Source organism: Rhinolophus hipposideros (genome assembly GCF_964194185.1).
Source record: "Rhinolophus hipposideros genome assembly, chromosome: 4".
NCBI lineage: Eukaryota > Metazoa > Chordata > Mammalia > Chiroptera > Rhinolophidae > Rhinolophus > Rhinolophus hipposideros.
Window position 1 is genome coordinate 47,019,505 of NC_138050.1, and position 25,007 is coordinate 47,044,511.

At 35.6% G+C, this 25,007-nt stretch overlaps 1 protein-coding gene across 1 annotated transcript in view; it reads left to right on the forward strand.

Annotated features, from left to right (window-relative positions):
* Positions 1 to 25,007, forward strand: part of LOC308496883 (A disintegrin and metallopeptidase domain 3-like) — a gene marked incomplete at both ends in the record, with an annotated part of 140,333 nt that overhangs the window by 109,715 nt on the left and 5,611 nt on the right. Inside the window, 2 exons of the mRNA XM_081046667.1 lie at positions 1,709 to 1,797; positions 3,217 to 3,334. Coding sequence (XP_080902793.1) covers positions 1,709 to 1,797; positions 3,217 to 3,334 — 207 coding nt within the window. The remainder of the gene's footprint in view (positions 1 to 1,708; positions 1,798 to 3,216; positions 3,335 to 25,007) is intronic.

Genomic DNA, 25,007 nt, shown 5'->3' on the forward strand with positions numbered 1-25,007 from the left:
TAGTTGGGTAGTATTCTATGATTTTTTTTCTCTTTCCTCTTCTTTATGTTATGTGTCTCAGTTATGAATTATTTTTTTTGAGTGGTTGCCATTAAGTTTGTGTAAAATAATGTTCCATATATACAAGATCAGTTCCATATATACAGTTCCATATATACAGTTCCATATATACAAGATCAGTATGCAACTGATCTCCATTCTCCTTTGCAAATTTGATCTTTATTCCCTCCCCTTTTAAGTTTTTGTTTTCACAAATTATCCCTATTTATGATATGAGTTCATTTCTGAATTGCAGTAGCAATTATCTTTTTCATTTTTAAAAAAATCTTACCTCCTTTACCCTTTATGTTATCTTTAATTGTATAGTGTCCTATTTTGTGTAGGGGTTCCATTTTCCGCTTCTGCCCATCTGTTAGTCATCTTACTCCTAATTTTGTATTATTTTGTCTTTTTGGTTCAGTTAGAATAACCTTCCTCAGTGTTTCCTGTAATATAGGCTTTGTGATGGAAAATTTCTTCAGCTTCTGTATGCCTGGAAAGGTCTTTATTACTCCTTCAAGGATAACTTTGCTGGATATAGTATTCTTGGCTGGTAATTTCTCTCTTTCAAAAGTTTGAATATTTGATTCTACTCCTTCCTGCTTGTAGAGTTTCTGCTAAAAAATCTGATGATAACCTAATGGGCTTTCCTTTGTAGGTTACCATCTTTTTCCCCCTGGCTTCCTCAAGAATTCTTTTTTTGTCATTAATTTTTAACAGTTTTAATATAATGTGCCTTAGAGAAGGCTTTTTAGGATTGAGGTGTTCAGATATTCTCTTTGCTTCTTAGATTCAAGGATCCAGATCTTTATGTAGTTTTGGGAAGTTATCATTGACAATCTTTTGAATAGGCTTTCTGTTCCCTTCTCCCTTTTTTCTTCTTCTGGTATAACCATTATTCTTATATTGTTTTTTCTAATGGAGTCAGATAGTTCTTGTAGAGTTCTCTTATTTGTTTTAACTCTCTAGTCTCTCTCTTCTTCCATCTGTGTCATTTCCAAATGACTATCTTTGATATCACTAATTCTTTATTCCATCTGGTCAGCTCTATTTCCTAAGCTCACTATTTTATTCTTCATCTCTCTCTTTTTTTTTTTTTTGAGTTCTCAGCTCTAGAATTTCTATTTAGTTCTTTTAAAAAATTTCAATCTCTTTCTTAAAGTTGGTAAAGTATTCCTTTTGTTCATTGATTTTTGTTCTGAGTTCATTCAACTGCGTATAAGTTTTCTTGTCTCTCATTGAGTTTTTTCAGAACTGCAACCTTGAATTCTCTGTCATTTAAGTCACATATTTCCATGTCTCCAAGTTTATTTTCTGGAGATTTTTCATTTTCTTTCTGAGCTGCTTTGTTATCTTGGTTGTTCATGGTACTTGATAGATTATTTCTCTGCCTGTGCATCTTTGGGAATGAGCTCTGCAGCTGGTTGATAAGAAGAGGTTTTTCTTTTGTTTTCCAGTAGGTAGCACTGGAGCATTTTATTTTCTCTTGCACTGCTCCAACTGGCTTTTTGGATCTCTGCTGTGGGGTGCAAAATTCTTTCTATTCCTGGGGAGGTGGGTGACTCTACCCTGACAAGTTCACTTCAGTTTCAGGGTACCACCTCTGTGGGAGAGTGTGCTGGGCTATGGGTTTCTCAGTCCCTGAAAATCCATTGTGCTTCCCCTGCAGCCAGATGCAGTTCTGGGCTGCCTGAGCTACCCCAGATGCTGGAGTCAGCCCTGAAGGGTGGTGGCAGTGTTGGCTGGGAGAGGCAGCTGGTGTGTTTGTTTCTCTGTTCTCTCAGTAATGATGACTGCCTGAGTTTAGCTGCCTCACCTCTGTATCTCTATCCTTGTCACTCGGAATAGCCACAGTGTTCGTCTGCTGCTCAGGAACTATCTCTCCAGTTCTCAGGGCTGTATACATTCCATTTTGTAACCCAACCCTCACTGCTACAGTTTCTTCTGTGCCCATTGTTAACACTGGAAGGGTGCAGGGTGGCAAGCTCTGGAAGGGTGGAGGGGAGGTGGCCAGGCTCCATGACTTTGTTTTCTGCCTCGCAGTTGAAGCTGCTAGAACACAGATGTAACATTTCTATATTTAGTCTCTGCCCTGAGGTCTCTGCCCAGATTATTGGATTCAGCTATTTCATATGCTGATCACTCGAGCAGGAATGATCAATGCCACAGAGAGTGCACCTGCAGCCTGAATCCTCGTCTCTCCCAAGAGTTGTAGTGAGCTCCAGGCTGCATCTGCAGCCCATCTCAGTTTTTCTCCTTTCCCTTCTCCCCTGTTTGCCTCAATTCATCCATCCTCAGGTGTTTCCTTGCATGGATCTCTCAGACATGTTTGTGTGTTACACAGGGACTCCTTTGTTGAATTAAAGAGATTTTAACTTGTAACTTCAAGGGGAATAAATCAAAGGGAGCCCTCCTACAACCATGCTTCTGACATCCTATCCTTCCTATTTCCTAGCAAAATAAATTTTGCTATCTGTTTTCCTGTAATCAAGCATATCTCTTTAGTCCCCCCACCCCATTTTTGGGGGTAAATGTTGGCCCTTCTCACAGCTATTTTTTATCTGGCACAATTCATAATAATTTTCAAAACTCTCACTATTTTATGTTTTCTTCTGTTTCTTTAAAAAGTTTTTTTATTGGGGAATATTAGGGAACAGTGTGTTTCTCTAGGGCCCATCAGCTCCAAGTCGCTGTCCTTCAATCCAGCTGTGGAGGGCGCAGCTCAGCTCCAAGTCCAGTCGCTCTTTGCAATGTTAGTTGCTGGGGGCACAGCACACCATCCCATGCGGGAATTGAGCTGGAAACCTTGTTGTTGAGAGCTCTCGCTCTAACCAACTGAGCCATCCGGCTGCCCTATTTTACATTTTGTAGCCTCATAATTTCTATGTCTTTCTAGAATAAGGCATTATAATTGTATCAAGAATGTTATCTATTTTTTTTTTTTTGTAAAAACCCAAGATACCAATAATAGCAAATCTCTATGACGTTTGTAAAGATATTGCATGGACATTTATTTGATTAAATTTAAAAAATTATTTTCCATATTAAAATTAAAAAATATCTATAATATACTAAATTATAATACTTTAATACTTTACATTGACTAACAATCACAAATAATTCATTTAATTTTTATATTGTGTATATAATGTTATCTTTTATTTGATTTTGGTTTAGATTTGTAATAGTAAAGGACATTGTCATTGTGATGCTGGATATGCTCCTCCATCTTGTTCACTCTCACCATCATCACCTGGAGGAAGTATTGATGATGGGTTTTGGATTTTGGTCTCAGGTTAGTATCTAGATCAGTGTGCTCCAATAGAACTTTCTACTCTTATAGAAATGTTCTACATCTCCACTGTCTATGTGAGTGTTGAGTACCTGGCATGTGGATAGTACAACTAAGAAACTAATATTTTCATTTTAGTTTACTTTATTTCATTTAAATTTAAATATCCACTTGTGGCTAGTGGCTACTATATTAGATAGTGCAGCTCAAAATGATACGGTCAATCTAAAAATTTTTTTAAATTTATTAATATTTATATTAGTTTCAGGTGTACAAAACTATGTAATAGACATTTATCATTTATATCCCTCACACAGTGATAACCCTCCTCCCCCCATCTACTACCCCTCTGACATCGCATACAGCCATTACTTTTCTACTGTTTCTATTCCTAATGCTGAACTCCACTTTTTGTAACCATATATATGGTTACGAGAGATGATTAATATTAATATATATGTGTGTATATATATATGTATATATATATATATTTATATATTTATATATGTATATATATATATATAAAATTGTAGTTGACATTCATTATTGTTCAGCTTTAGGTGTCCAGTGCAGTGATCAGGCATCTACATCATCCCTGAAGTGGTCTCCCAAATGAGACAAGTGTCCATCAGATACCCTACAAAATCTTTACATTATTGATTACATTCCCCAAATTGACAAATTTTTTATACACTTTTATTTCAAATCTACAGTGAAGATTTTAATAGGTCAACCTTAATTTTACTGTGGTTTGTCAAACATTTCTTTTTATGCAGCAGAGTTTTCTAGTTGGTATTATTAAATTATATAATAAGTGATAGGTTTATTATATAGTCTATATTCCAAGGATGTTAACTACTGTGGTGTCCTAGTTCATAACCAAGTTACATCTTTAGAGATAACCATACTATAGAAAGGTAAAAATTATAAAACTTTTTATGCCCATAGCATATGGGTAATAGATGGTACAAAACATTTTTAAATTTATTGGTTGAACATTCACGAACAAATGCAGCGTATTTGACTTTTCTAAACTTCACAATGTAAAAATCTCATTAACAGTATAATTCCCTTAATGTCTTTCCATCAATGGCACTTTCATTGTTATATATTTTATTTGTATATATGTTGTAAACCTGAAAACTCATTGTTTGCCTTAAATAGTCAACAAAATACTTTTAAAAATTTAATATAAATATTTACGTTGACCCACCTATTTATTGTTTTCTAGGGCTTTTCAATTCTTCCAGCACATTTCAATTTCAATAAGGGTCAATTTTTTTCAGCCTAAAAAACTTCCTTTTGCATTTATTTTTCTGTGTACCTGTGGTGACCATATGTCTGAGCCTTTGTTTGTCTTTAAAATGTTTTTATAATGTCTTCATTTGTGAAGAGTATTTTCACTGGAAGTAGAATTCTACATTGAGAATTGTTTCTCTCAGCAGTTCAAAGATATAATCCTGCTGTGTCCTGGCTTCCATTTTCTGATGAGAATACAGCTGTCATTCTTATTAATCATCTCAATAATATAATGCTTCTTTTATTTTTGTCTGAGCTTCAGAATTATTTTATATCTTTGATTTTCCACAGTTTCACATTGATTTACCAAGGTGTGTGTGTGTGTGTGTGTTTTAATTTATCCTGCTTGGGTTATCTGAGATTCATGAATCTATAATTAAATGTATTCTTGGAAATTTTGAAAAAAAACCTTAACCATTGTCTCTTTTTTAACATTTATTTTTTTATTAAATATATTTTTCTTTTTAAAAGTGTATACACATTAGTATATGCAGTCTGTGGTACACAATTATATGGATATTGAAAAACTGAATAGATTTTTGTTCCCAACACCACAGTTATGATACATAACTATCACACCAAACTTCTCTCGGGCTGCCTCTTTGTATTCATCCCCGACTGTCAATTCCTGGCAAGAAATTACCTCTTCTAAGATAACCTCTTATCAACATGTAATTGGATTGTGTCTGTGTTTTAAAGTTGTTGAACTTTTGTCTTTTTGGGGAGGCATTAATTTAATTTACATTTAATATAGTCACAAGTTATGTTGGTGTTAATTCTGATTGCTTAATTTAGTTTTTTGTGTTTTAGTCGCTTGGGTGATTTCTTTTTTGTTAAATTGGACCAATTTTCCATACAGTTTTCTAATTTTCTGTAATTTTGTTATAACACTTAAAGGAATATACATTTTTTCTAATTGATATGATGAGAATTAGTATAATATTACCTTATAAGGATAATATAGAAATTTAACCTTATATACTATCATTAATTGTTCTTTAAAATTAGCCTTCAGTTGTGTCAATCATTTTTCATTAAATCAGTTTTAAACAGTTCTCCTTTTGTTCTATTTTTTAAAATAGAAGAACTTAGTACTATATATTACCAACAGTTTAATGTGTTGTAAGCAACAGTTCACATATGGAAATATGATACAATAAAATACATTAGAATATAGCACACAAATAAAAGTTATACATATAATGATTAAAATAAATTTATGTCAGTGATACAGATAGATATTGAGTTGACATAAATGTATAATATGCTTTGTGGCATAGTCGCAAAATATTAGGAAACACTTAAGTTTACTCATTCCAAGACTGTATTATTTGAATCCCAAACTTTTATAATTCAATTTACAAATATCCATTTACTATAATTTTTGAAAAAGTTAAAAGTTACTCTTACATTTGCAGATAAAACTGCATACATGCCTGCAAAACAACCTGCTGCTCCTCGAAAAAAGGGCCTCTTTATCAGTTTTGGCATTTTTCTACCTTTCCTTATTTTAATTGCCATCATTGCTCTTAAATGGAATAAAATTCGTTTTTGGAAAACAAAGGGGAAGGTAAGTGGAAGGTAAGTAAATGTATTGCTTCTTTTTTAAAATTATTTATTTTTTTAGTTGCAGTTGACATTCAATATTATTTTATATTAGTTTTAGGTGTATAGCATAGTGGTTAGACATTTACATAATTATGCAATGATTCCTCCCTATTAGTCTAGTACCCAGCTGGCACTACACATAGTTGTTGCAACATTATTGACTATACACTCTATACTTTACATGTCTATGACTGCTTTGTAACTACCAATTTGTATTTCTTTTTAAAGTTTCTATTGCTGCATAATATTTTTATTTTTAATTAAATTTATTGGTGTGACATTGATTAGTAAAATTGTATGTTTCCACTCTACAATTCTATAATACATCATCCATATATTGCATTGTGTCTTTACCAACCAAAGTCAAATCTCCTTCTGTCATCATATATTAGACCTCCTTTACCCTCTCCTACCACCCCCTGCCTCACCCCCTTATACTCTGGTAACCACTAAACTGTTGTCAGTGTTTATCAGTTTTTGTTTAGTTGTTAGTCTTGTTCATATATTGATTTTAGTTTATATTCCAAATATGAGTGAAATCAAATGGTTCTCTACTTTTTCTTTCTGACTTATTTTGCTTAGCATTATAATCTCAGGATCTATCCATGTTGTCACAAATGGCAGTATTGCATCGTTTCTTATGGCTGAGGAATATCACATTGCATATGTATATATTACATCTGTTTTATCCAATCACCAATTGAAGGACACTTCAGTTATTTCTGTGTCGGTCACTGTGAATACTGCTGCAGTGAACATAGGGGTCCACATATCTTTATGGCTAAATGTTTTCAGGTTTTTCAGGTAGATACCCAGAAGAGGGATTGCTGAGTCCTATGGTAATTCTATTCTTAATTTCTTGAGGAGCCTCTATACTATTTCCCATAGTGGCTGTACCAATTTATGTTCCCACCAGCACTGTATGAGAGTTCCTTTTTTTTACACAGCCTCTCCAAACTTGTTATTACTTGTCTTGTTGATAATAGCCATTCTAACAGGTATGAGGTAGTATCTCCTTGTAGTTTTGATTTGTAGTTCCCTAATAGCTAGTGAAGTTGTGAATCTTTTCTTATATCTGTTGGCTGTTCGATTTTTTTTTCTTGGGAGAAGTGTCTGTTTAGGTCCTCTCCGCCTTTTTTAAATTGGATTTTTGTGTTGTTTTTGAGTTGTATGAGTTATTTATATATTTTGGATATTAGCCCCTTATTGGAGGTGTTGTTCTCCCATTTGGTTGGTTGCCTCTTTGTTTTGTTGATCATTTCTTATGCTGTGCAGAAGTTTTTTAATTTGGCATAGTTCCATTTATTTATTTTTGCTTTTACTTCCCTTATCTTTGAGGTCAAATTTATAAAATCCTCTCCGAATACAAGGTGCATAGTTTAGTACCTATGCTTTCTTCTATGCAATTTATTGTTTCAGATCTCATGTTTAGGTCTCAGATCCATTTTGAATGAGTTTTGGTGTATCGTGAGAGATAGCAGTCTCTTACCAGAAGTTCTTTCTTTTACATATGGCTTTCCAATTTTTACAGCACCTTTTATTGAAGAGACTTTTCTTTTCTCCAGTGTATATTTTTGGCTTCTTTGTCAAAAATTATCTGCCCACTTATTGTGGTTTTATTTCTGGGTTCTTAATTCTGTTCCATTGGTCTCTGTGTTTCTTTTTCTGCTTTGTTTATTGTCACTCTAATTTGAAGTCCGAAAGTGTCATAACTCTGGCCTTGTTTTTTCTCACGTTTGCTTTAGCTATTTGGGTCTTTTTGATTCTGTACAAGTCTAATGATTTTTGTTCTATTTCTTTTAAAAATGCCATTCGAATTTTGATGAGGATTTCATTAAATCTGTATATTACTCTGGGTAATATGTACATTTTAACTATGTTGATTTTTCCAATCGATGAACATGGTGATCTTTTCATTACTTTGTGTCTTCTTCAATTTCTTTTAACAATGTCTTACAATTTTCAGTGTGTAAGTCCTTCACACACTTTGGTAAGTTTATTCCTGGGTATTTTATTCTTTTTCAAGCAATTGCAAAAAGGATTTTTCAAATTTCTTTTTTCTGAAATTTCATTGTTAATATATAGAAGTATAATGAATTTTTACATGTTGATTTTTGTAGCCAGCAACTTTACTGTGTTTGTGTACTGTTTCTAATAGTTTTTTGGTAGAGTCTTTAGGGTTTTCTTTTTTTTTTTTTTTTTTTAATTAATTTTATTGGGGTGACAATTGTTAGTAAATTTACATAGATTTCAGGTGTACAATTCTGTATTACATCGTCTATAAATCCCATTGTGTGTTCACCACCCAGAGTCAGTTCTCCTTCCATCACCATATATTTGATCCCCTTTACCCTCACCACCCACCCCCCACCCCCTTACCCTCTGGTAACCACTAAATTATTGTCTGTGTCTATGAGTTTTTGTTTCTCATTTGTTTGTCTTGTTCTTTTTGGTTTATATACCACATATCAGTGAAATCATAGGGTTCTCTGCTTTTTCTGTCTGACTTGTTTCACTTAGCATTATTCTCTCGAGATCCATCCATGTTGTCACAAATGTTCCTATATCATCTTTCCTTAACGCCGAATAGTATTCCATTGTGTATATGTACCACAACTTCTTTATCCATTCATCTATCGAAGGACATTTTGGTTGTTTCCATGTCTTGGCCACCGTAAACAAAGCTGCAATGAACATTGGCGTACACGTGTCTCTATAGAGAAATGCTTTTATATTTTTGGGGTAGATACCCAGGAGAGCGATTGCTGGGTCATATGGTAATTCTATTCGTAATTTCTTGAGGAACCTCCACACTGCCTTCCATAGCTGCTGCACCAGTCTGCATTCCCACCAACAGTGTATGAGAGTTCCTTTTTCTCCACAGCCTCTCCAACACTTGTTACTATTTGTTTTGTTGATGAAAGCCATTCTGACTGGGGTGAGGTGATATCTCATTGTGGTTTTCATTTGCATTTCTCGGATGATTAGCGATGTTGAGCATTTTTTCATATGTCTATTTGCCATTTGTATATCCTCTTTGGAGAAATGTCTCTTCAGGTCCTCTGTCCATTTTTCAATTGGGTTGTTTGTTTTTTTGTTGTTGAGTTTCATGAGTTCCTTGTATATTTTGGATATTAGCCCCTTATCAGAGGAACTGTTTGCGAAAATCTTCTCCCATTCAGTTGGTTGCCTCATTATTTTGTCAATAGTTTCTTTTGCTGTGCAGAAGCTTTTCAGTTTCATATAATCCCATTTGTTTATTTTAGTTTTTACTTCCATTGCCTTTGGAGTCAAATTCATAAAATGCTCTTTGAACCCAAGGTCCATAAGTTTAGTACCTATGTTTTCTTCAATGCAGTTTATTGTGTCAGGTCTTATGCTTAAGTCTTTGATCCATTTTGAATTAATTTTGGTACATGGTGACAGATAGTAGTTCAGATTCATTCTTTTGCACGTAGCTATCCAATTCTGCCAGCACCATTTATTGAAGAGGCTGTCTTTCGTCCATTGTATGTTTTTAGCTTCTTTGTCAAAAATTATCTGTCCATATTTATGTGGTTTTATTTCTGGGTTCTCAATTCTATTCCATTGGTCTATGTGTCTGTTTTTCCGCCAATACCAAGCTGTTTTGATTATTGTAGCCCTGTAGTACAAGGAAAAATCAGGGAGTGTGATACCTCCAGTATTGTTCTTTTTTTTTAATATTGCTTTGGCTATTCGGGGTCTTTTGTGGTTCCAAACAAATCTGATGATTTTTTGTTCTATTTCTTTAAAAAATGCCATTGGGATTTTAATGGGGATTGCATTAAATCTGTATATGGCTTTGGGTAATATGGCCATTTTAACTATGTTGATTCTTCCAATCCATGAGCACGGAATGTCTTTCCATTTCTTTGTGTCTTCTTCAATTTCTTTCAAAAATGTCTTATAGTTTTCAGCATATAAATCCTTCACATCCTTGGTTAAGTTTATTCCTAGGTATTTTATTCTTTTTGCTGCAATTGCAAAAGGAATTGTTTTTTCTATCTCTTTTTCTGAGATTTCATTGTTGGTATATAGGAAAGCAATGGACTTTTGTACGTTGATTTTGTAGCCAGCAACTTTACTATATTCATTGATTGTTTCTAATAGCTTTTTGGTGGAGTCTTTAGGGTTTTCTATGTATAGTATCATGTCATCTGCAAAGAGTGACAATTTAACTTCTTCATTCCCAATTTGGATGCCTTTTATTTCTTTCTCTTGCCTGATAGCTCTGGCGAGGACTTCCAACACTATGTTGAAAAGCAGAGGTGATAGGGGACAACCTTGTCGTGTTCCTGAACGTAGAGCAAAGGGCTTCAGCTTTTCACCATTAATTATGAGGTTAGCTGAGGGCTTGTCGTATATGGCCTTTATTATGTTGAGGTATTTTCCTTCTATACCAATTTTAGTAAGTGTTTTAATCATAAATGGATGTTGTATCTTATCAAATGCTTTTTCTGCATCAATTGATAGAATCATATGATTTTTGTCCTTTATTTTGTTTATGTGATGTATCACATTGATGGATTTGCGAATGTTGAACCATCCTTGTGCCCCGGGGATGAACCCCACTTGGTCGTGATGAATAATCTTTTTAATGCATTGTTGTATTCGATTTGCTAGAATTTTGTTTAGGATTTTAGCATCTGTATTCATCAGAGATATAGGTCTGTAGTTTTCTTTTTTTGTGTTGTCCTTACCAGGTTTTGGTATCAGGGTAATGTTGGCCTCATAAAATGAGTTAGGGAGTACTGACTCTTCTTCAATTTTTTGGAAGAGTTTGAGCAGGATTGGTATTAGATCCTCTTTGAAGGTTTGGTAGAATTCACTGGTGAAGCCATCTGGTCCAGGACTTTTGATTTTGGGAAGGTTTTTGATGACTGATTCAATTTCCTTACTGGTGATCGGCCTGTTAAGATTTTCCAGTTCTTCATGATTCAGCCTTGGAAGGCTACATGTTTCTAAGAACTTGTCCATTTCTTCTAAGTTATTAAATTTGGTGGCATATAGTCCTTTATAGTATTCTTGGATAATCCTTTGTATTTCTGTGGTGTCCGTGATAACTTCCCCTTTTTCATTTCTGATTTTGTTAATTAGTGTCTTCTCTCTTTTTATCTTAGTGAGTCTAGCCAAGGGTTTGTCGATTTTGTTAATCTTTTCAAAGAACCAGCTTTTTGTCACATTAATTTTTTCTATTGTCTTTTTGTTCTCTATTTCATTTAGTTCTGCTCTGATTTTTGTTATTTCCTTTCTTCTGCTGACCTTGGGTTTCGCTTGTTCTTCTTTTTCTAGTTTTTTAAGGTGTAACATGAGGTTGTTTATTTGGGATTTTTCTTGTTTCTTGAGATAGGCCTGTAATGATATAAATTTCCCTCTTAAAACTGCTTTCGCGGCATCCCAAAAATTTTGGTAGGATGTATTTTCATTGTCATTTGTTTCTATGTATCTTTTGAGCTCTCCTCTAATTTCTTCTTTGACCCAGTCGTTCTTTAAAAGTATGTTGTTTAATCTCCATGTATTTGTGTTTTTTCCTGCTTTCTTTTTGCAGTTGATATCCAATTTCAAAGCTTTGTGATCAGAGAATATGCTTGGTATGATTTCAATCTTCTTAAATTTGCTGAGGCTGATTTTGTGTCCCAATATATGGTCTATCCTTGAGAATGTTCCATGTACACTAGAAAAGAATGTATAGTCTGATGTTTTAGGATGAAGTGCTCTATATATGTCAATTATGTCCAATTCATCTAATGTGTCATTTAGGGCTGCGATTTCGTTATTTATCTTCTGTTTGGATGATCTATCCATAGCTGTCAATGATGTATTTAAGTCCCCTAGTATAATTGTGTTTTGGTCAATTTCTCCCTTTAGTTCTGTTAGTAGTTGCTTGGTATATTTCGGTGCTCCCTGATTGGGGGCATAAATATTGATGACTGTTATGTCTTCTTGTTGTATAGTCCCCTTTACCATTATGAAATGTCCATCTTTGTCTCTTGTTATCTTTTTCACCCTGAAGTCTGTTTCATCGGAAATCATTATGGCTACACCTGATTTTTTCTGGGTACCATTTGCTTGAAGTGTCAATTTCCACCCTTTCACTTTGAGTCTATGCTTGTCCTTGTAGCTGAGATGTGTCTCTTGTAGGCAGCATATGGTTGGGTTTAGTTTTTTGATCCAATCTGCTACTCTGTGTCTCTTTATTGGTGAGTTCAGTCCATTTACATTTAGGGTGATTATTGATATGTGAGGATTTCCTGTCATTCTGTCTTTAGTTTTCTGGTAAGGCTGTGTCTCCATTGTTTCTTTGCCTTTTTGTTGTTGTCTGTTATTTCTGTGTGGTAGTATTCTATGATGTTTCCCTCTGTTTCTTCTTTTATTACAGTATATATTTCAGATTTGGATGTTTTTTGAGTGGTTACCCTTGAGTTTATGTAAAAGAAAGTTTGATATTTAGAGTATTCCAGTTTCTTCAGTACGCTTACTTTCTCTATTCCCATATTCCAGTTCAGGCCTTTACGCTCCCCCTTTTTATGTTTCGGTTGCCACAAGTTGTCCCTGTTGATGGTGGTCTAATAGCCTCCTTTAGTATTTCTTGTAGTGCAGGTCGTGTATTAGAAAATTCCCTCAGCTTCTGGATGTCTGGAAAGGTCTTTATTCCTCCTTCATATCTAAAGGAGATCTTTGCTGGATATATTATTCTTGGCTCATGATTTCTCTCTTTCAATAGTTTGAATATTTGGTTCCATTCCCTCCTAGCTTGTAGAGTTTCTGCTGAAAAATCTGATGATAATCTAATGGGCTTTCCTTTGTAAGTTACCGTCTTCTTTTCCCTGGCTGCCTTGAGGATTCTTTCTTTATCATTGATTTTAGACAGCTTCAATACAATGTGCCTTGGTGAAGGCCTGTTGGGATTGAGGTAATTGGGTGTTCTATTTGCTTCTTGGATTCGAGGATCCAGTTCTGTCCACAAGTTTGGGAAGTTCTCATCGACGATTTGTTTGAATATATTCTCTGTTCCCTTCCCTCTTTCTTCTCCTTCTGGTATGCCCATTATTCTTATATTGCTCTTTCTGATGGAGTCAGAAAGTTCTTGTAGAGTTCTTTCATTTCTTTTAAGTCTCAAGTCTCTTTCTTCTTCCCTCTGTGTAAATTCCAGGTTCCTATCTTCGATGTCACTGATTCTTTCCTCCATCTGGTCAACTCTACTACCTAAGCTGGATATTTTATTGTTAATTTCTTCTATTGAGTTCTTAATCTCCAGAAATTCTATTTGGTTCTTTTTCAAGATTTCAATCTCTTTTGTAAAATGCTCATGGTGTTCTTTGATTGTGTTTCTGAGTTCATTAAACTGCCTTTCTGTGTTTTCTTGCATCTCGTTCAGTTTTTTCAGAATTGCGATCTTGAATTCTCTGTCATTTAAATCACAAAGGTCCATATCTCTAAGTTCCTTTTCTGGAGACTTTTCACTTTCTTTCTGAGCTATCTTGTTGCCTTGGTTATTCATGGCAATCACTGATTTACTATTTCTCTTCCTAGACATCTACAGGAGTGTCTTCTGCAACAGGTTGATAGGTATGCGAAGAGCTTTTGGAGTTCCAAAGCTCTTTCTGCACCAGATTCAGAGCCTGTTTGTTTCAGCAGTTCTGTTTACTCCTGCAGGGATCCGCCCAGATAGGTGGGGCCAGGGGCGGGGTGAGTTGTGAGAGGTGGCCCAGAGCAATGGCGGCGACCACCACCACAGCCAGTCCTGCTTCCACAGCTCCCTCCCCTTTGCCGGATATAGTTGAGCTGCGAATCTGTGTCTGCGGTCCACAGTTCTCAGAGCAGCAAATATTCTGTCCTTTGATCCGACACTGCTACTTTATCACTTCTAGCACCGGGCAGGTGGGGGCGGGGCGAGCTCTGGGAGGGTAGGGAGGGGGCGGCTAGTCTCTGTGCCTAGGGCTTTTGTTCTCCGCGCGGCAGTGAGGGCTTAAACCACAGATTTCAGCCCTCTTCCCTCAGTCTTTGCTCCGAGGTCTGCCGTGAGCGAGCGTTGGGTTCAGCCGTGCTATATGCTGCCCCCTCAGCCCTGTGGGCCGTAAGCGGAGCCCTAGCAGTCCGAGTCCTTCCCTCTCCCGCAGCGGCAGTAGTTCCGGGAGCAGCGGGCTCGGAGCACTGAGCTAGGTCTGTGTCCTGCGCCCGCGCGGCTCCGTCTCCGCACTTCTCCTCTCCCTCCTCCCCCGCTCGCGCGATTCACCCACCTGGAGGTGAATTCAGTAGTCGGCCTCTTCGTCTTGCCTGTCGGCTGTGCAAGGAGTCCTTTGTGGAGTTATTGTTGTCCGATTCGTTGTAAATTCCAGGGGAGCGTTACAGAGGCTCACGTCACGCCGCCATTTTCTCCCTCAGTCTTTAGGGTTTTCTATGTAAAGAATCATGTCGTCTACAAAAATGACAACTTGACTTCATCATTCCTAATTTGTATGCCTTCTATTTCTTTCTGTTGCCTGATTTCTCTGGCTAGGACTTCCAAAACTATGTTCAATAACAGTGGTGAGAGTGGGCATCATTGTTTTTTTTCTGATCTTAGATAAAATCTTTCAGGTTTTCACAATTAAGCATATTTGCTGTCAGTTTGTTATATGGCTTTTATTATGTTGAGACACTTTTATACCCATTTATTTAAGTAATAAATGGATATTATTTATCTATTCAAATGCTTTTTCTACATCAATTGATATGATCATATGATTTGTATCCTTCATTTTGTTTATGAGGTGTATCAAACTGATCAATTTACGTAGGCTGAACCATCCTTTTGCCCCTGGTTTGGATTTATAATTTTTTGGTTTATAATTTTTGGATTTATAATTTTTTTCATGTGTTGTTGTATTCAATTTGCTAGTATTTTGTTTAGGATTTTTACATCTGTATTAATCAGCAATTTGGTGGTAGTTTTCTTTTTTTGTGTTGTCATTACCAAGTTATGGTATCAGGGTAATGTTGCCTTCATAAAATGAGTTAGGAAGTATTGCCTCTTCTTCAACTTTTTGGAAGAGTTTGAGAGGGACAGGTATTAAATCATACTTTGATGTTTGGTAAATTCATTAGTGAAGACAAGTGGTCCTGTATTTTTTGCTTTTTGGAATGTTTTTGATAATTGTTTGAATTTCCTTACTGTTGATTTTCCAGCTCTTTTTCATTTAGTCTAGGAAAGATACATTTTTCTGAGAACTTGTCCATTTCTTCTAGGTTATTGAATTTGGTGGCATATAGTCTTTCATAGTATTTTCATATGATCTTTTGTATTTTTTTTAATAAGAATTTGTTGAGTGACAGTGGTCAACAAAACTACATAGGTTTCAAGTGTAAATTCTATAAAACATCATCTATATACTGCATTATGTGTTTACCACCCAGAGTCAGTTCTCCTTCCATCACCATATATTTGACCCCTTTTGCCCTCTTCTACCATACTCCCTCTTTCTTATCCGCTGGTAACCACTAAATTGTTGTCTTTGTCTATGAGTTTTTGTTTCTTTATTTGTTTGTCTTGTTCCTTTGTTGCCTTCAGTTTTATATCCCACATATGAGTGAAGTCATATGGTTCTTGACTTTTACGGTATGACTTATTTCACTTAGCATAGTAATCTCAAGATCTATCCATTTTGTTTCAAATCGCAGTGTTTCATCTTTCCTTATGGTAGAGTAGCATTCTATTGTGTATATATATCACATCTTCCTTATCTAATCATCTATCAAAGGACACTGGTGGTAATGCTGCAGTAAACATTGAAGTGCATATATCTTTACAAACGAATGTTTTAAATATTTTGGGTCAATATCTAGACGAGGGATTGCTGGGTCATATGGTAATTCTATTCTTAACTTTTTGAGGAACCTCCATACTGTTTTCCATAGCAGCCGTACAAATTTACATTCCCACCAACAGTGTATGAGTGTCCCTTTTTCACCACAGCCTCTCCAACACTTGTTATTATTTGTCTTGTTGATGAAAGTCATTGGAGAAGGTGTGAGGGGAAATCTAACTTTGATTTTGATTTGCATTTTCCTAATAGTAGCTAGTGAAGTTGAACATTTTTTCATTATCTGTTAACTGTTTGTATGTCTTGTTGGGAGAAGTTTTTGTTCATGTCTTCTGCCCATTTTTAAATTGGATTGTTTGCCTTTTTGTTTTTGAGTTGTATGAGTTCTTTACATATTTTGCATATTAGCCCCTTATCAGAGGCATTGATTGCAAATATCTTTTCTCCCATTCGGTTGGTTACCTCTTTACTTGTTGATGCTTTCTTTGGCTGTGTAGAAGCTTTTCAGTTTGATATAGTCCCATTCATATTTTTTAGCTTTTCCTTCCCTTGCCTTTGAGATCAAATTCAGAAAATCCTTTTTGAACCCAAGGTCTATAAGTTTAGTACCTATGCTTTGTTCTACGCAGTTTATTGTTTCAGGTCTTGCGTGTAGGTCTTTGATCCATGTTGAGTTAATTGTGTTATATGGTGACAGATAGCAGTCTAGTTTATTTCTTTTGCATGTGGTTTTCCAATTTTCCCAGCACCATTTATTAAACACTGTCTTTTCTCCACTGTGTGTTTTTGGCTCCTTTGTCAAACATTACCTGTCCGTATATATGTGTGCCTATTTTTGGGTTTTCAATTCTGTTCCATTGGTCTGTGTGTCTGTTTTTCTGCCAATACCATGCTGTTTTGATTATTGTCTCTCTGCAGTACAAGCTGAAGTCAGGGAGTGTGACACCTCCAGCATTGTTCTTGTTTCTTAAGATTGCTTTGGCTATTTGGGATCTTTTGTGATTCCATACAAATCTGATGAATTTTTTGTTCTGTTTCTTTAAAAAATGCCATTGGAATTTTGATGAGGATTGCATTAAATCTATATATTGCTTTGGCTAATATGGCCATTTTAACTATGTGTTGATTCTTGCAATCCATGAACACAGAATGTCTTTCCATTTCTTTGTGTTGTCTTCAATTTCTTTTAAAAATGTCTTACAATTTTCAGTGTATAGGTCCTCTGTATCCTTTGTTGATTTATTCCTAGGTATTTCATTCTTTTTGTTGCAATTGCAAAAGGTATTATTTTTTTTAATTTCTTTTTCTGAGGTTTCATTGTTAGTATGTAGGAATGCAATGGACTTTTGTACATTGATTTTGTAGCTGGCAACTTTACTGTATTTGTTTATTGTTTCTAATAGCTTATTGGTGGAGTCTTTAGGGTTTTCTGTACAAAGAATCATGTCAACGGCAAAAAGTGACAGTTCTTTATTCCCAATTCGAATGCCTTTTATTTATTTCTTTTGCTTGATTGCTCTGGCTAGGACTTCCAATACTATGTTAAATAACAGTGGTGATAGGGAGCAACCCTGCCTTGTTCCTGAACATAGTGCAAAAGGCTTCAGTTTTTCACCATAAATTATAATATTAGCTGAGGTTTTGTCATATATAGTCCTTATGTTGAGGTATTTTCCTTCTATACTAATTTTATTAAGTGTTTCAATCATAAATGGATGTTGTGCCTTGTCAAATGTTTTTTCCACATCTATTTATATAATCATATGATTTTTTTATTTTGTTTATGTCGTGTATCACATTGATCGATTTGCATAGGTTGAACGATCCTTGTGCCCCTGGGATGAACCCCAATTGATCGAGATGTAAAATCTTTTTAATGCATTTTTGTATTTGATTTGCTAGAATTTTGTTTAGGATTTTTGCATTTTTATTCAGAGATATTGTTCTGTAATTTGTGTGTGTGTGTGTTATCTTTACCAGGTTTTGGTATCATGGTAATGTTGGGCTTGTAAAATGAGTAAGGAAGTATTGCCTCTTCTTCAATTTTTTGGAAGAGTTTTAGGAGGAGAGGTGTTAGATCATCTTTGAATGTTTGGTAGACTTCACTAGTGAAGCCATCTGGTCCTGGACTTTTGCTTTTGGGAAGGTTTTGGATGACTGATTCAATTTCCTTTCTGTTGATCGGTCTATTTAGATTTTCCAGTTCTTTGTGATTCAGCTTAGAAAGGCTATATGTTTCTAAGAACTTGTCCATTTCTTGTAGGTTATTGAATTTGTAGCATATAAACCTTCATAGTAATTTTGCATGATCCTTTGTATTTCTGTGATAACCATGGTAACATCCTCTCTTTCATTTCTGATTTTGTTTGTGTCTTTTCTCTTTTTATCTTAGTGAGTCTAGCCAAAGGTTTGTCAATTTTTCTTTTCTTTTCTTTTTTTTTAATTAATTAATTTATTTATTAGTTTCAGGTGTACAAAACAAGGTAATACTTAGACGTTCATCATTTATATCCCTCACACTGTGAACCCCCCTCCCCCCATCCACTATCCCTCCGACCTCACACTGAACCATCACATTATATATATAAAATTATAGTTGGCATTCATTAATGTTTAGCTTCTGGTGTACAATGCCATGATCAGGTATCCACAGTATCCCTGAGGTGGTCTCCCAAATAGAACGCATGTCCATCGGATACCCAACAAAATCTTTACAACATTATAGAATACCTTCCCCAAATTAATTTTCAAAAAAACCCTGAGGCCATCTTGTGGTTACCAGCTGCTTCCAAATCCCTTCACCTTTCCCCTTATCCCCAACCCCCTCCCACACACCCATCTAACCACTCTCGGTTTTTTCTCTGCGTCCCTAAAACTGTCTCTGATTAGTTCATTCACATAGTCTTTTCTTTAGATTCCATATATAAGTGAGAGTTTTTCAAATCTTTTCAAAGAACCAGCCCTTCTTTGAATTAATTTTTTCTATTGTCTCTATGTTCTCTGTTTCATTTAGTTCTACTCTGATTTTTATTTTGTCCTTCTTTCTGCTGACATAGGGTTTCATTTGTTCTTCTTTTCCTAGTTCTTTAAAGTGTAACATGAGGTTGTTTATCTGGGATTTTTCTTCTTTCTTGAGATAGGCCTGTGATATAAATTTCCCTCTTAAGATTGCTTTTGCTGCATCCCAATAATTTTGATACAGGGTACTTTCATTCTCATGTGTTTCTATGTATCTTTTGATCTCTCCTCTTATTTCTTATTTGACCCAGTCATTCTTTATAAGCATGTTGTTTAATCTCCACACATTGTAATTTTTTTCCTGCTTTCTTTTTGCAGTTGATATCCAGTTTCAAAGCCTTGTGATCAGAGAATATGCTTGGTATGATTTCAATCTTCTTAAATTTGCTGAGGCTAGTTTTATGTCGCAACATATGGTCTATCCTTAAGAATATTCCATGTATGCTAGAAAAGAATGTATAGTCTGATGTTTTAGGATGAAGTGCTCTGTAAATGTCAATTATGTCCATTTGGTACAATGTATCATTTAGGGCTGCTATTTCATTATTTATTTTCTGTTTGGATGATCTATCCATAGCTATCCATGATGTATTTAGGTCCCTTACTATAATTGTGTTTTGTCAATTTCTCCCTTTAATTTTGTTAGTAGTTGCTTTTTACATTTTGGTGCTCCATGATTGATGAGTGTTATGTCTTCTTGTTGTGTTTTCCCCTTTCTCATTTGAAATGGCCACCTTTGTCTCTTGTTACTATTTTTATCTTGAAGTCTGTTTCACCTCATATAAGTATGGATATGTGTGCTTTTCTCTGGTTACCATTTCCTTGAAGTATCAGTTTCCACCCTTTCACTTGAGTCTATATTTGTTCTTGTATTAATAGCTGAGATATGTCTATTGTGGGCAGCATATGGTTGGGGTTAGTTTTTTGATCCAATCTGCTACACTGTTTCTTTTTATTGGTTAGTTCAGTCCATTTACATTCAGGGTGATCATTGATATATGAGGATTTTGTATGATTCTATCTTTTGTTTTCTGGTTGCTCAGTGTCTTCATTATTTCTTTTCTTTTTTGTTGCTGTCTGTTATTTCAGTGTGGTGCTATTCCATGATTTTCATCTCTCTTTCTTCTCTTTGTATGTTATATATCTCAATTGTGGAATTTTTTTTTGAGTGGTTACCATTAAGTTTATATAAAAGAAAGTTTCATATGAGGTCAGACAGTTAAGTTCATGAACTCATCTTAGAGAAAGTGCTACATACCTCATTGCTGAATATCACTATGGTTACCTTTGAAGTACTCCCTTTGGGAAGCTATGCACTGACGTTAGTGCCTAGTCCAGCCTTCAAAGCAATTTTGGAACTCTTTATCTGGAATGATCATCAGAGCTGTCGTTGTATTACATGTGAAGTCCTGAATTCATCCAAATGTTTTCCTTTCAATATTTCTTTTATCTTCGGGTAAATAAAGAAGTTGTTGGAGGCAAGATTATGTGAGTAGAGAGGGTGTTCCAATACAATTATTTGTTTACTGGCTAAAAACTCCCTCACAGGCAGTGCTGTGTGAGCTGGTGCATTGTCGTGATGTAAGAGTCATGAATCGCTGGCAAAAAGTTCAGATAGTTTTTGTCTTTTTCATGCAGCCTTTTCAGCCCTTCCAAATAGTAAACTTGGTTAACTGTTGGTCCAGATGGTACATATTTATAATGAATAATCCCTCTGGTAAAAGAAAAGATTAGCAACAATGTTTTGACTCTTGATTTGGACTGACAGATCTTTTTTGGTTATGGAGAATTGGCTGACTTCCACTGTGTACTTTGATGTTTTGTTTCAGGGTCATATCGGTACACCCATGTTTCATCACCAGTGATAACATAGTCCAAAACATTGTCTTGCCTCTCTGAAAGGTTTTGGCAAACTTCAACCCTCCTTTGCTTTTGTTCATTGGTGAGCTTCTTGGGAACCATTTTTGCCCACACCTTTCTCATGCCAAGATTTTCAGTTACGATTTTCCTGTTTCTCTATCAATGTTTACTTGGTCTGCTTCTCACAGTCAGCCGACAATTTTGACATGCAATTTGACAAATTTTTGCAACGTTTTCATCAGTTCTGCTCGTTACTGTCCGCCTGACCTCTCTTTATCAGTGACGCATTCTATCCCCCCAGAAAAATGTTTAATCCATTTATACACTGCTATTTTCTTCATAGCGTTATCCCCATAAATTTTGACTAACATGTCCCTGATTTCACTTCCACTCTTGCCAACCTTAACAAGAAATTTAATGTTTGTTCATCACTCTAATTCAAGCTCAGACATTCTCACGACCACACACAATAATATGCAACAACAATAATGAACACCACTCAGCAAGACACTGTAGAGTTCTTTTAACTCTCAACTCTCTCGCTCTTCTTCCATCTGCATCATTTCCAGATTACTGTCTTTGATATTACTAATTTTTCATCCATCTGGTCAGCTCTATTTCCTAAATTCACTATTTCATTCTTCATCTCTTTTATTGAGTTCTTCAGCTCCAGAATTTCTATTTGGTTCTTTTTAAAATTTTCAGTCTCTTCGGTAAAGTTGGTATTCATTTTGTTCATTGATTTTATTTCTGAGTTCAAAACTGCCTATGAGTTTTCTTGTCTCTCATTGAGTTTTTTCAGAACTGCAATCTTGAATTCTCTGTCATTTAAGTCACAAATTTCCAAGTCTTAAGTTTATTCTCTGGCAGCTTCTTTCTGAGCTGCCTCATTACCTTGTTTGTTCATGGCTTTTGATGGATTGTTTCTTCTCCTAGGCATCTATGGGAATGAACTCTGCAGCAAGTTGATATGAAGAGATCTTTTTCATTTGTTTGTTTGTTTCCTAGTAGGTGGTATTGGAGCATTTTATCTTTCCCTATTTTGGCTTCTCCTAGTCAAAAATTCCCTGGGGAAGTGGGCGTCTCCTCTGTGACTACGTGGCCTTGGTCTCAGGGCACCAAGCCTGTGGAAAAATGTAGTGGGTGTTGAGGTTCTAAGCCCCTGGAATCCCAGTGTTCCCCGTGCAGCTAGATACAGTGCTGTGCTGCTTGAGCTGTTACAAGTTTCCCTCCTGGGATTAAATGGGAATGGTTGTGGTGGGGTGAGCTGGTAGAGGCCACGGGTATGTTTGTGTCTTTGTTCTCCTCCAAATAAAGGTGACTGCCAGACCACAGCTGCCTCACCTCTTTATCTCCAACCTTGTCACTGTGATTAGCTGCAGTGTGCCTCTGCCACTTCAGATTTATCTCTCCACTTCTCAGGGCTGTAGATAGTCTGCTCATTAACCCAAAGGTCACTGCTATAGTTTCTTCTGTGCCCACTGTTAGCTCTGGGAGAACACTGGGAGGTGAGCTTGAGGAGGGTGGGGGAAAATGTCCAGGCTCTGTGATTTTGTTTTCTGACTGGCAATGGTGGCTACTAGACCACAGCTTTTATATTTCTGTATTTGGTCTCTGACCTGATCTCTGGATTCTGCTGTATTATATGCTGATCGCCCAGGCAGGAATGTTTGGGGCCCCAGAGAGTGCACTTTAGCCTGATTCCTTCCCTCTCCCAGAACCCTCAGTGAGCTCCAGGCTCTGTCTGTAGCAGTGAGCTCCGGGCTGCATCCACATAATCTGTCTCTCCTCTTCTCCTTTCCCTCCTCCTCTGTTTAGCCCAATTTCCCACCTTCAGATGTTTTGATGTATGGATCTCTCAGATGTGTTTGTTTATTGCTCAAACTCCTTTGTTGAATTATAGCTGTTCAGTTTGTAACTTCAAGTGGAGAGATTCAAGGGGAACCCCTCATGCCATCATGTTTCCGATGTCAATCATCACTTCTTATATGTAGTTTAGAAATACATTCTAGGAAGAATTCAAATGTAATTCAGAATATTACAAGGAGGGATTCTTGGATGGATTGGGTTAATGTTAGAAATATTGAGTCTTAGTATACAACGTTATTATTATTATTAATTTTTTTTTCAGAATTCATGCAGACAGGTGTCCTTCAGGTGTACATAGGTCCAGGGACAACTGAAGCTACTCAATAAATCCTCAGTGGCTTTCAAATATTATAGAAAGCTATGTTGGTTATAATTGCCTTAGGAGGTTTTGTTTATTTCCCAAGCAACCCCATGTGGCTTGCAATGACATTCAGATGTGCCAAGCATTTTAACAGATGTAAGTAAGCAAGTTTTGTGAACACAATATGCAGAAGGTAAGAAAAATATAAGATAGCAAAAAATGAGGAAGAGAACACAGATGAGATATTACCTATTTTACACATAATTAATATCGCTCATTTGGTTCTAAAATTAGAAGGAAGGTATGTGCACAGCTTTTGCCTTTAAGGTAACACCAATACAAACCACAATTTACTTAGTATTATTTAGGAAAATGAGAATGCAGAAGTACAGATAAATAAGTGGGTCTTATTATTCCCTGCTAAAGGAAAATGGTTCCCTGTTGCTTACTTATGGAGGGAGAGATGAAATAATGATAGAAAATTGCCATCAACACCTTTATTTCTCAAGTTAGTTAATTTTACTTAAACAAGTTAACAGCAACTAGTTAAATTCAAGGTAGTATTCTGCATTATTTTTATAGACATTTATATAATAATCAAATTATTATAAGCTGATTTGAATGGATGATATCTGGCTTAATAAGTTTCCTTGTGCTTTTACTTAAGATCTCTTGGAAAATCTGAATAGTTGCTAGAAGTAAACCTGACTTTTGAAAGAGATGTTATAGTAAGGAATAATTGATCATAAATAAATAAAAAATCTGGCCATGATTGCCTAATTTTTAGAGTAACACTATGTTGCTTCAGGGTCACAAGGATAAGAAATGATATAGAGAGAAATAAATCAGACAGAAAAAAATTGAGAACCATATGATTTCACTTATATGTGGGACATAAAACTGAAAGCAACAAATGAACAAGGCAAACAAAGAATCAAAAACTCATAGACTCAGATAATAGTTTAGTGGTTACCAGAGAGTAAAGAGTGAGGGAGGTGGAAGAGGAGAGTAAAGGGGGTCAAATATATGGTAATGGCTGGAGAATTGGCTTTGGATGGTGAAGAGACAATGCAATATATAGATGATGTACTATAAAATATTGCACTTGAAACATACTTGTATATAATTTTATTAATCAATGTCACCTAAATAATTTAATAAAAAATAAAATAAAATAATCAAAAAAAAAAAAGGAAAAGTAGAGTGATATAGAGCTGAAGCACCAAAGGGTGGTAATGAGCTGCATAGTCAGGAACTATGTAGGTCATTCTCCCACCACCCAAAGTCTTTATGATTGACATCATCACTTCTTATCTAAGTCCATTCTCTGCAGAATGACTGCCCTGTATGCAAAAGGCCCAGCATACTTATTTTAACCTTTTCTAGATTCATTTTCAAATAAAATATCAATAATCTTCCCACAGCCAATGCCTCTCATTTAATATTCTCAAGAGACAGAAGCACACAGCTGTGGACGGGTACCTAAATTCAGCCAGTGTTCTGTCTGGATTTATAACCCTGAGTTATGTGTTCAAACTTGATCTTAATGCCTGTCACCAAGGAATTGTCGTCATGTAGCAGGAACCTAGATACCATGACAGGAACTGTGTATGTATAGGAGTTTTACAAAGAAAACATTGGAGATTGTATAAATACCACAAAACTAATCATAGCTGACCTCATTAAGTACCTCATTAACAAAAGTGAAAAAGTTACTTATTTACATAGTTTTGATACAAATATTATAATTGGACAGACAATCATTTATTGGACAATTGGACAATTTGCATGTAAATAGCTTTTTTAACTGGAGGAGCATTATCATAAATATCACAGAATATTAACATTCCTCTTGTCTGTCGTGTAGACAAATAGAGGAAAATAATAGAGTGGTTTT